The sequence below is a fragment of the Mobula birostris genome, chromosome 1 (genome assembly GCF_030028105.1).
Source record: "Mobula birostris isolate sMobBir1 chromosome 1, sMobBir1.hap1, whole genome shotgun sequence".
NCBI lineage: Eukaryota > Metazoa > Chordata > Chondrichthyes > Myliobatiformes > Myliobatidae > Mobula > Mobula birostris.
In genome coordinates, this window is record NC_092370.1 from 203,889,270 (window position 1) to 203,902,759 (window position 13,490).

At 39.3% G+C, this 13,490-nt stretch overlaps 1 protein-coding gene across 2 annotated transcripts in view; it reads left to right on the plus strand.

Moving 5' to 3' along the window:
- The window catches only part of sos2 (son of sevenless homolog 2 (Drosophila)), a 114,137-nt gene that overhangs the window by 45,290 nt on the left and 55,357 nt on the right, over nt 1-13,490 (plus strand). For both annotated transcript variants that reach the window (XM_072269379.1, XM_072269389.1), the window contains exons 4-5: nt 4,103-4,267; nt 7,465-7,668. In XM_072269379.1, coding sequence (XP_072125480.1) covers nt 4,103-4,267; nt 7,465-7,668 — 369 coding nt within the window. The remainder of the gene's footprint in view (nt 1-4,102; nt 4,268-7,464; nt 7,669-13,490) is intronic.

Sequence of the window (13,490 nt, forward strand, 5' to 3'; positions counted from 1 at the left end):
ATGGAGAGAGAATTCAAAATGTAGAGATGCAGAGGGACTTGGGAGTCATTGTGCAGGATACCCTAAAGGTTAACCTACGGGTTGAGCTAGTGGTGAAGAAGGCTAATGCAATGCTAGCATTCATTTCTAGAGGTATAGAATATAAGAGCAGGGATGTGATGTTGAGACTCAATAGGCTCTATAAGGCACTCGTGAGACCACATTTGAAGTATTGTGGGCAGTTTTGGGTTCTTTATTTGGAAAGGATATACTGACATTGGTGAGTGTTCAGAGAAGATTCCCGAGAATGATTCCAGGAATGAAAGGGTTACCGTATGAAGAACGTCTGGCAGCTCTTCAGCTGTATTCCCTGGATTTCAGGAGAATGAGGGGGGATCTCAGATCTCAGATCTCAAAGGGTATGAAGAGAAAGCAGGGGATGATTGGATAGAATTAGATCAGCCCTTGATTGAATGGCGGAGCAGACTCGATGGGCCGAATGGCCTACTTCTGCTCCTATATCTTATGGTCTAAATAAACTGGGTACAAAGGAATGGTTTCCTTATAGGAGGCAGTTTGAAGGGGTACATGATCCAGGTAGCTGGGGTATCTGGGCTTAAAGATGCCAAGCTTTTATAAAGGTGAGCACATCAGCTATAAAAGGTGTGAACTATGAAAACTTCTCTTGAGTTGGAGACAAATCCAGGAAGGGAAGTGTCAGGTGTACCACAGAAATGTGGAAGCAGGTTGGAAATTGGCAGAAAATGTATGTTTTTTTTTAAAATTCTGGTTCTATATGAATGCAAGATGCGACATCAGTGCAGTCATCAAAGTAATGGAGTTGAGAAAGGGGTCCCAAATAAATTAGGAGGAAGGATTGTTCCATGTATCTGACAAAAAGACAGCTGTAACTAGGGCCCATGTCTGTTTGAATGTGAGTTACTAGCTTCAGAAAACTCAACCTCTGTTTTTGTCAAGCAATATGTGTCAGGTATGGTTAAATATCAGGAGTTTCCTCATCCCCAACATTGATGTTAACAACAGGAATTCTGCAGATGCTGGAAATTCAAGCAACACACATCAAAGTTGCTGGTGAATGCAGCAGGCCAGGCAGCATCTCTAGGAAGAGGTACAGTCGACGTTTCAGGCCGAGACCCTTCGTCAGGACTAACTGAAGGAAGAGCTAGTAAGAGATTTGAAAGTTGGAGGGGGAGGGGGAGATCCAAAATGATAGGAGAAGACAGGAGGGGAAGGGATGGAGCCAAGAGCTGGACAGGTGATTGGCAAAAGGGATATGAGAGGATCATGGGACAGGAGGCCTGGGGAGAAAGACAAGGGCGGGGGAACCCAGAGGATGGGCAAGGGGTATAGTCAGAGGGACAGAGGGAGAAAAAGAAGAGAGAGAGAGAGAGAGAAAGAATGTGTGTATATAAATAAGTAACGGATGGGGTACGAGGGGGAGGTGGGGCATTAGCGGAAGTTAGAGAAGTCGATGTTCATGCCAACAGGTTGGTGGCTACCCAGACGGAATATAAGGTGTTGTTCCTCCAACCTGAGTGTGGCTTCATCTTTGATGTTAATTAACTCAGCAATAGTGATGCTATTGAATATTAAGGGTAAGTGGTTGGTGATGGTCATTGTTTAGCTCTTCTGTAGTGCAGATGTTACTTGCCGCTTATCACTCTGGCTGCATGTTGTCTAGGGATAGCTGAAAACAAGCTTTTACTGCTTCATTAGCTGAGGAGTTGTGAAGGGAATTGAACTTGTGTAATTATCAGCAAACATTCCCACTTCTGACCTTATTGGAAGGAAGTCATTGATGGAGCAGCTGAAGATGGCTGGGGCTGAGACAACTGCCCTGAGGAACATGTACAGTGATGTGTGGCGCTGAAGTGATTAATTTCAACGAGCTCATTCGTTTTACCGTGAGGTATGATTGCAGCTGTTTGACTGGTTTCCCTGTGATACTCATTGATTTTACTTTATCAGGGCCCCACGATGCCATACTTGGTCAAATGCTGCTTTGATGTCAAAGCTTGGATGTAATCTTAAGATGAGTGGTAATGGTGAAATCTAGCTAGACATCTTTCAATGAATCTTTGACGGTGCTGCCTGATAGCACTATTAATGATGTTCACCATCACTGATCCCTTAAGTGTCGGCATCTTCCATCAATATGCTGATTTGAGAATTGCATTAAAACAGAATCAATGTGGATGTAATTCAGAATTTGTGATTTCCATTTCTTTCAAGAGCCTGAGATGAGGATTAAATATTCATGTTTTCATTAAAACTTCAAGAATTTCTGTTCAAATTTCAAGAATCATTTTAAAATGTATCTGGAAAGGCTGTTGAATTTAAGAAGGCAGTGATGTTGAATATTTGGAAAATGTTGATGTCATGATTATAATTAGAATATAGCAAGCATTTCTGGGCAAACTCATGATATATTTCACACAAATTTTAGCAGGAATGAAATGTTAAGTAGCAGTCAAAGAATTGGGATGTTTTCATAACAAGAGATCTAGGATGAACCTAATTTGGGTTTTAAAGGTAGTTGAAGAGTTTCTGTGGGTATGAAGATCAGTGACAAGTTGAATTTGTTTAATCGCTTAACTTTTATATAAAAAAAATTGATAGTTCAAAAATCAACTGATTCTTGAATAGGTATCTGAAGGTAATACATTTAAGATCACTATTAGAGGAGTTGAGGGAAGTAAGGAAAAGTAAGTTTAGCAGGGGGTTGGAAAGCATAAATAGTAGCTGTCAGAATGCAAAGATACAAAATGTTTCAGAGAAGTTCAAAAGTAAGTTACTCTTTCAGAGACCCTATGCAACCATGTAAATAATTGTGGTTGTCACTTACCCTATCTTTCTGTTGATCTGTTAATTTTTTGTTTCAGTGGCTCAAGTAAGACTTATTTTCAACAATTGTTTAAATTGCAGTTTTTCTTCCTCAATTTGGTTGTTTTTTTTTGCCAAGGTCTTGATTTAGTACTGATGTGTTCTCTCTTACCTCTAGCTTCTTCACAATTATGATGAATTGGAATTTGTCTTCTGAGCAGGAACTTCTGCATTCAATTTACTATAGTTCTTCCCTTTTTCTGTAAACTCAGATAATGATCTTACATTGCCATTCTGGCCTTGTTTTTCCTATTACCACGTGTTTTTACTTTTCACTTTCATTCATTTTGTCGCTTACTCTCTCCAACCTATTTCTCTTTCCTTCCTTTCCCCTTATCCTTCTCTACATCTTAAAAAGTGTTTTAACTTTTTCTGATTTGAGATGAATGGCTATTGACTTGAACCATTCACTCTTTCTGTCAATAGACAATAGGTGCAGGAGTAGGCCATTCTGCCCTTCGAGCCAGCATCACCATTCACTGTGATCATGGCTGATCATCCACAATCAATATCCAGTTCCTGCCTTATCCCCATAACCTTTGATTCTGCTATCTTTAAGAGCTCTATCCATCTCTTTCTTGAAAGCATCCAGAGACTTGGCCTCCACAGCCTTCTGGGGCAGAGCATTCCATATATCCACCATTCTCTGGGTGAAAAAGTTTTTCCTCAACTCCGTTCTAAATGGCCTACCCCTTATTCTTAAACTGTGGCCTCTGGTTCTGGACTCACCCATCAGCGGGAACATGCTTCCTGCCTCCAGCATGTCCAATCCCTTAATAATCTTATATGTTTCAATAAGATCCCCTCTCAGCCTTCTAAATTCCAGAGTATACAATCCCAGTCGCTCCAATCTTTCGACATATGACAGTCCTGCCATCCCGGGAATTAACTTTGTGAACCTACACTGCACTCCCTCAATAGCAAGAATGTCCTTCCTCAAATTTGGAGACCAAAACTGCACTCAGTACTCCAGGTGTGGTCTCACCAGGGCCCTGTACAACTGCAGAAGGACCTCTTTGCTCTTATACTCAATTCCCCTTGTTATGAAGGCCAGCATGCCATTAGCTTTCTTCACAGCCTGCTGTACTTGCATGCTTGCTTTCAGTGACTGATGTACAAGAACACTTAGATCTCGTTGTAGGTGCTAACATGACACAAGGTATTCCTGCAGTTTCTATCTTCATGCTTAAAATTTATATAGCATTTGTTTTGTTTGCAGGATGTGCTGGGTTATAAAGTGGATTATCAGATTTCCCTTTATATAGTGGCTGTGCTGGAGTACATTTCAGCTGACATTCTAAAACTTGCTGGAAACTATGTTGGCAATATTCGACATTATGAAATTTCACAGCAGGACATTAAAGTATCAATGTGTGCAGATAAGGTAAGCATCAATTCACTATTTCTGTACTGTAAATTAATACATAAACTTGTTAATCAGCTACATCATAAACATGAGAAATTGTGCAGATGCTGGAAATCCAAAGCAATGCACACAAAATTGCTGGAGGAACTCAGCAGTTCAGGCAGCATCAATGGAAATGAATAAACAGTGGACTGTTCCATAGATGCTGCCTGGCTTGAGTTCCTTCAGCATTTTGTATGTTCCTTAATCAGCTGTATTGCAGACAAACCATGTATGTAGTTTTATGTATATTTCTCAATTCATTTTAAGTTTTTACTGTTACTCCTAGTCTATTCATAAAATAATGTAATATTTTCTTATCAGTATTTAAAGCTCCTGAACCCCATTGTGATTGCAGGAGGGTTAATAAACTTATCCATTTTACTTATTCAGTGCTTAGAGCATCAGTACATCTAAACTTCAATGTCCTTGTACTGTGATAGTTAAATAGTAATATTGATTTCCATTCTTGGTAATGGAGCAATTAAGCTCATTTCTTTTCTCTATAATAGTTTTTTTTTAGTACCCTTATAGTAGCACTTCTTCCATTGTTGTACTTTTTTCTCTTGTCAGATTATTGATGTCAAATTGGCTTTGTATAGTTACTTAATTATGTTGGTGTGGAAATCCCATCCTGTTATCTGCACTTTGCCAAAAATTTTTTGACTGTGTTCTGAATTCAGACACCTTGGGGCAGTATTTCCTTAGCATTCATACTTGGGAAGAATGGTGTCCCTTCTGTTGAGTGGAGAGGAACTGCTGCAAAAAGTTAGATGACTAATAAATCCATTTTAAACGGTTTAATTTAGTTTGGACAATAACTTTATAAATGTTCTTAATTTTCAGAAGTCTTACTTAACACTTACCTGCTGCTTATCAGACTGCAGCATCTGCAGCACCTTGTATCCACTTACCAACTTTCTGTCTCTATCTCTACCTCCAGCCCCATCTTCCATTCCACATGGCTCCATTTGCACCCTTTACTTGCCCATTATCTGTCTCTACCTGTCATCCATCTGCCATTGGCTTTTGACTCTCTCCTTCCTCACCTGTCGCCATCTAATCTTTATCTCCCTTGTCACCTGGTTCCACGCATTACCTGCTTACCCCTATCATTCTCTTCATTTTACCTCTATCATTCTCTTCCTTATATTGGCTACTTAACCTCTCTGCTGTCAGCCCTCAGCCCTGATAGAGGGCCTCAACTTGAAATGTTGGACAACCCTTTGCCTCCCACAGATGCAACTGGACCAGCTAAAGTTTGCCTTTACAGGTCTTTTTTTTTTTGCTCCAGATTCTAGCATCTGCAGCCTCTTCTATCTCCAGGAACCATGCCTGGTATAGTGATCCATTTTGACAGTTGGCTAAACCATGGGGTATTTTCAGATATTGTGCAGGGCCTTGACAGTAGGGATCAGATCTGCTTGGGAGACCAGACAGATCTGAAGAAGGAAAAATTACTACTTTGGCAAGTGGTCAGCAGTTGGCAGGACTGGCTTACAATTGGCAGGAAATTCAGATGAAAAAGACCTACATAATGCAAGAATAAATATTTGGATTTTGATGGATTAGGTGAAGCAGAAGAACTGAAATGTAACTTAGCTGCTGCTTCTATCTCGGAGAAAGGCTGCATCAGCTCATCATTGAGGGGGATTTAAAATGGTAGTGGATTTATTTCCAGAGCATTTTATTACTCCACTCTGTGCATTTCATAGTGAGTGCAGGAGGCTTACCTCAACTTCCTGAGGAAAGTTTTAGACTTGCACAGCACACTAACATCAGTGGGAATTTGATTTCTCCAATATGTTGATCTCTTGCAATGTGGCCCTATGTTCAGGGTTTTTAATACTGTGAGATCAAATCCCCAAGTGTTAAAGCTAATCAACACCTCCAGCCATTAACCAGCACTACTTTATTACTTCCAGCACTATTTTATTACTTCCCGTCAGTCACCTTAAGTACAGATGCTCCTGTGGTGCCGAGCATCACTTTATGGACATACTATTAATATTTATATACTTTATGTATTTATATTGATTGATTTTTTTTTATTATTGTGTATTTTTTTTGTGCTGCATCAGTTCCAGAGTAATAATTATTTCATTCTCCTTTAACTTGTGTACTGGAAATTACATTAAACAATCTTGAATCTTGAAATCTTGGCTATTGAGCAAAACTCCAACAGCCAAGTACACCACAACCCTATACTTGGCCTGCAGTCAATGCTGTCAAAAATTCTTCATGTGGAGTCTAGTGTTGGAGGACATTTGGATATTTTAAAGACATGAACTGCTGACTGCTAATTATTGAATTAAACAGCAAACCTTGCAGCTGTAACACAAAGCAGACTAATTTGGCTATTATTTATCTTTTAGCTTGTGGAAAGGTGAAAGCAACAGATATCATTATACCTGATTCTCAATAGTTTATTGTGAATATTATCAGAATACTGTCAGTTAAATTTTATCTGAATTGCTTTAATGTAGGGCAAGTCAAATGAGTGAAATTTTCCACAAATATTTCGTACTCCTTGTACCCTACCTCTACTAGGACTGAGCCTTTTGATGGCATCAATGAAGTTCAAGTTCAACTGTTATTGAGCTATATACTTGAATACAGACAAATGACGATATGACAAGTCCCCCCCTCACACCACCACCATCACATTTCTATCCACTTCTTATTTCATTTGCTAACTAGCTTTTAATTTCATCTATAATTTGACTTTTTGTTAAAATCTTCCCCTGTACACTTTTGGTATATTTTCTGAATATTTGGGTGCCTTGCATCACAGGTCAGATGTCATTGCTGTCTTTCCTAAAACTTCTATTCAACTGCTGAAATCCAGGAAGGCTCCATACATTATTAGTACACTACAGATGAAAGTTGACTGCATTTCCATAATGCAGCTATATCTGATTTAATGTAGGTTTATGGTGATGAGGATCACTGTTATGTCTGTTACTGTTCGGTGTGGTTTTTTTTTAAAGCATCTTTAATACTCTTGATACGTAAAATTTCTGGTGAAACTCCCCTGACCTAGAAATGATTTGGAAGCAGAGTTTGCATCTAAGTTTTAACTTGTTGTCTTCATTTTCTTAAATAAAGGTAATGCACTTTTTTCTTTACAGTAAATGTTAAAAAATTATTAGTCTTTGCCTCAATTTTCTTTTCAGGTCCTGATGGACATGTTTGACCAGGATGATATTGGTCTATCTTCATTGGGAGATGATGGGTCAAATGTGACCGATGAGCAGAATTACTATGACTTAGTGAAAGCTGAAATTGCAGAGGAAAGGCAGTATCTGCGTGAATTGAATCTTATTATAAAAGTCTTCAGGGAACCTTTTGCATCCAACAACAAACTGTTTACTGCTCGTGTAAGTTGTTAAATTGCTGATAGAAAGATTATTATTGAAATGTAACTGTGCTAGCTTTACCTTAATCTTGGAATGTGTTTGAATGTTTCTTTATGAACAAGAATGCACTTAACTGTTTAATATTTTTGTTGTTTATTTTCATGTGGAAATTTATTTAATGTTATTCTTTCCTAATTTGTGTTTTATTATAAATGTAGCAGTATAATTTATTCACTCTGATACTATGATAAATTTATTCTACTACTTTCTTGACTTGACCTGGTAAACAGGATAAACCCTAAGGGACTGTGAAGGTTTTACATATTTCATTGATGAAGTGTCCAAAATTATTTTAAAGTGATGTGGAAGAGTGGGAAATTTGAGGAGAGGGAGTTTTTGTCCACCTAGTTTTGCCAATGTCTCACTGAAAAAACTATTAATCAAGTTGCATATACTCTTTGAAATTTAAAAAAAATGACCATCAAAATATACTTGTTTCCTGAGTGATTTTACAATCCATATTATAACAAAAGTAAAACAAAATATAACTCAGTTTAACTCTAAATTACTGATATGCCAGAAATAATTTTCCTGAAGTGTACCCTTCAGTTTTGGTGACCTCAAATAGTTTCCTAAAACTTGACCAGTTTTTTGATAAAGTGTCTCTCTGTCTCTGTCTCTGTCTCTGTCTCTGTCTCTGTCTCTGTCTCTGTCTCTGTCTCTGTCTCTGTCTCTGTCTGTCTCTGTCTCTCTCTCTCTCTCTCTCTCTCTCTCTAATATTTATTTATTTATATATATATATATATATATATATATATATATATATATATATATATATATATATATATACATATTACGTTTAAGATTACTTTTGCTGTTTTTTTTGCTTTGATTTAGAAATGCTATTTCTTTTCAACTGACTTCCCTCTCAAGCTTTTAAGATGTATGTGCAATGCATTGGAAAAAGTATTCAGCCCCCACAACTATTTTCACATTTTACCGCCTCATTTTCTAAATTTAAAATATATTGAAGAAGGATTATTTTGAGTGCAACATGTCAAATCAAAAGTAAAATTCCAAAACCTGCCCAATTTACTAAAAATTAAAAACCAAAATTTTGTAATTACTACACCAACTTTCCACAAGTGCAATAAACAGTATTCCCTTACCAACTCCCCCCAATTTGTTGATGTAGAAAATTGGAGGGCCACTTGTTTTCAATAAATTTATTACAATAAATACCCTTTCTCTTTGCTAGGTCCAACAATATGGTAGATTTTCAACTGACCAAACTAAAATAAAAATAAGAGCATTCAAGACACATCTGGGAAATGACAGAGAAACACAAATCTGGGGTAAGGGTACAAGACAATCTCAAAGGCACTGAACATACCTTGGAGCTCAGTGCAATCTGCTGTAACGAAAGTGGAAAAAAATATGAAACCACAGTTACATTGCCGAGATCAGGCCACCCCTCCAAACTTAGTCACCAGAGAAGAATGGCACTTCTCAGTAAGGCTACTGTGATGCTAAGAGTCACTCTGAGTGAGCTGCAGAAATCAGTGGCTGCAACTAGAAATGAAGTTCATGACTCCATGATCTCTAAGGCCTTGCACAAAACGGGTATTTATGGAAGACTGGCAAGGAGGAAGCCTTGGCTTTTTAAAAAAAAAAAAGTGCACATATCTTTGCCAGTAAAGACTTTGCAAAGTGTCACTGAGCAGATACTGTAAAGATATGGAAGAAAGTATTGTAGACAGATGAGTGGAACACCTTGACCTCAACACCCAGTGGTACGTGTGGCGTAAATCTCATGCTGTGCATCAACTGGGTAACACCATCCCTACTGTGAAGTATGGTGGGGGTAGCATCACGCTATGGAGATGCTTTTCAGCAGCAAGGACTGGAAATCTGGCCAGGATTGATATGAAAATGAATGCTGCTAAATACGGAGATCCTGGATTTAAAAACCTGCTTGCCTCTGCTAGAAAGTTTAAACTGGAGAAGAAGTTCATCTTTCAGCTGGATAATGACCCAAAGCACCCTGTCACAGCAACCATGGAATGGCTTCTAATGAAGAAAATTGATGTGCTTGAGTGGCCCAGTCAGAGTCCTGACCTTAACCTGATCAAACATCTCTGGCAAAACCTCAAGATTGCCGTCCACTGCTGCTCCCCAACTAACCTGGTACAGCTTGAGCAATTTTGCTAGGAGGAACGGGTAAATCTTGCTGTCATGTTGTGAAAAGCAGGTAGAGACTTATCCAAAAAGACTACTGGCTAAATTAGGTTCAAGGAGTGGTTCAACTAAATACTGAGCAAAGGGGGATGAGTACTTTTAAACCGCTGATATTTCAGCTTTTGAATGTTTATTTTTTCAATTTTCCCTGTTTTTTGGGCTCTCTTGTGAATAAAGAAGCATGTGATCTACAAATAAAACTTCTAAGTTAAGTTGATTAAGGTTGCTGGATGTAATACTCATTTATGTGAACAAAGGGTTGGGGGCTGAATACTCTTTGAAGGTACTGTATCTGAACTCTGCTCTTCTTGCTTTATTTTACCAATTAGAGTTTACTGTTGCCTTTTCCTCCTAATGTTTCAATTATGTTTGGTGCGTTAATCTTATAAATTGCATTAACAAGTTAAATTTGAAAATTCTTGAGCTCAGCTTTCTCCTTGTTAGAACTCCGCTTTATTTGTGACGAATTCTATTTAATATCCTTTAGAAATATTAGTGATTATGTCTGTCTTTCTTGGCGATGCTTATACTTTTGCTATGCCATCTAGAAATTTATACATTGTGGTTGTTGAATGTCATGTCTATAATTACTCAGTTCACCCAGTCTTCCTTTTTGTGCAGAGGTGTAACGTTGGTATCTCCCTGGTTCTTGGGCGTAACTTCTGTTCAAATGATTTTACAAATAGGCTCATAGTCTCTGCTATTTCCTCTTTGACTTCCTTCAGCATTCTAGGATATAAATCATCAAACTGCCATCACTTTTTCCACTGAAATTCCACTAACTTTTGTAGTAATATTTCCTTGTGTACAGCAATTGCTATACTACATCTGCTTGCATAAACTCTCAGCTAGTTCTTCTCCTTCCTCTGGGTTTGTTTAAAGCATTGCTCCAAATCACTTTCCTTTATTTATTTATTTTATGTGAATTTTTTTTTCCCAGCTGTTCTGATGATTATAGTCTATTTTCTATCAACAGAATTAAAATAATTACACTTTCTTCTTGTGCTGAAAATAAAACTTATGTGGTATAAAATGATGAAATGTATAAGAAATATTAAATGTGGACATGTAATCAATTGTTATTGGAGAAACTAAAATTGTAAACCAGGATGAAATGAATTAAATGTGATTGGAGAAATAATTCTGTTAGACATTCTCAACAGAACAGAGATTTTAATTAATATATTTTCTTGACATTGGTTGAGGGAAATTGTTGTGTAAGAGCACCTATCTTGGTACAAGTATAACTTACTCAGTATCTTTTACTTACAAAGCTAGCTGTCTCTCTTGCAAGCCTTATGTCTGTTTTCATGGCAGCTAGGTTATTAACTTGTATATTACTAAGAAGTCTTTTATTCCAAGCAAAAGTATTGTCCTTGAGCACATCAACAAGTGTGTAGATAGAGTGACATCACAAAAACAAATAAAAGTTTTCCCCGATCAGAAACCATGGATGAACAGAGAAGTTCGCCTCCTGCTCAAAGACAGAGATTCAGCCTTCAGGTCTGGAGACCGGGAGGCTTACAGCTCAGCCAGGGCCAACCTGAGGAGGGGAAATCTCTCAGGCTAAACACATATACAAACAGAGAATCAAGGAGCATTTCAACTGTTCGGACCCCCAGTGCATATGGCTTGGCATACAGGTCATCATAGATTTCAAACCACCCAGTACTGTGCCCCTTTCCAGCTCTGCTTCCCTCCCTAATGAGCTCAGTTACCTTTACGCTTGCTTTGACCGAGAGAACAAGGAGGCCACCCTCAAAGTGGATCTCCCACCTGGTGAACTGCCTCTCTCACTTTCCACCTCCGACGTTTGCGCCACCCTGAGCAGGGTGAATGTACGGAAGGCAGCTGGTCTGGATGGAATACCTGGCCGTGTGCTCAGAGTCTGTGCAGGGCAGTTGGCTGGGGTCTTCACGGACATTTTTAATCTGCCCCTGGCCCAGGCAGTTGTCCCCACAAGTTTCAAGATCGCCACCATCGTGCCAGTGCCGAAGCATTCCATTGCCACGGGCCTGAATGACTTCTGTCCAGTTGTATTCACCCCCATCATTGCAAAGTGCTTTGAGAGACTGGTTCTATCACATCTGAAATCCTGTCTGCCCACTACCCTGGACCCCCATTAATTTGCCTATCGCACCAACAGGTCAACAGAGGATGCCATCTCCACAGCACTTTACTCTGCCCTGACCAATGTGGACAGCCCCAACTCTTACGTCAGAATGCTGTTCATTGACTTTAGTTCGGCATTCAATACTGTGATCTCCTCCAAACTGATTGCCAAACTTTGCCAGCTTGGTATCAGCTGATCCCTCTGCAATTGGACCTTGGACTTTCTGACTAAGAGACCCCAATCAGTTAAGTTAGACAACCTCTCCTCCTCCACTCTCACCCTGAACACCAGCGTGCCTCAAGGCTGTGTGCTGAGCTGCGTTCCTGTACATGGTTCTAACTCCATAATCAAGTTTGCAGATGACACCACGGTGGTTGGCCTGATCAGAAGGGATGACGAGACGGCCTATAGGGACGAGGTCCAGCACCTGGCTGCGTGGTGTGCCAACAACAACCTGGCCCTTAACACCCAGAGGACCAAGGAGGTCATTGTGGACTTCAGGCATGCTAGGAGCCACACTGATGTCCCCATCTACATCAACGGAGCTGTAGTGGAGGGTGTATCAAGCTTCAAATTCCTTGGTGTCCACATTTCCAAGGATCTCACCTGGTCCCTGAACTCCTCCATCCTGATCAAAAAGGCACAACAGCGCCTTTATTTCCTGCGGAGCATCAAGAAAGCTCACCTCTGTCCCAGGATACTGACGTACTTTTACCGCTGTACCATTGAGAGCATACTTACCAACTTCATCTCAGTGTGGTATGGAAATTGTCCCGTATCGGACCGCAAAGCACTCCAGCGGGTGGTGAAAGCTGCCCAGCGGATTATCGACACCCAATTGCCCACCATTGAGAACATCAACCATAAACGCCTGGGCAGGGTGAAAAGCATTGTCAAGGACACATCTCACCCTAAGCAATGACTTTTTACTCTCTTCCCATATGGTAGGCGCTACAGGAGCCTCTGCTCCCGCACCAGCAGGCACAGAAAGAGCTTCTTCCCTGAGGCTGTGACCCTGCTGAACCTCACATCACAGCGCTAAGCAGTATTGCACCCATATTGTTCTGTCTCAGTACTTTTATATTTGTGTGCTGTAGCACTTACTTTTTATTTGCAGTACTTTGTAAATAACACTATTCTTTGCATTTCTGGTCAGATGCTGACTGTGTTTCATTGGCTTTGTATCTGTACTCGGCACAATGACAATAAAGTTGGATCTAATCTAATGTAATTTGGAATGGTTGCATTTCTCTGAATTTTATGAGCTGTGGTAAAATACCATTCAAGAAATTCTTGTTAAATGTTAAGTACAAAGTATGTGCTTGATTAAATTATGGACTGAATAACTTTCTGAAAAGAAAAGACCAAAACTGGTCAAACTTGAACTGTTAGATATTCATATAGTTCTGCACAAGACCATGCCTAGTAGCCAGGATTGTCAGAGACTATTTAAAAATAAATTAGAGTTATAAAGCAGGGAAAATAGTTAAGG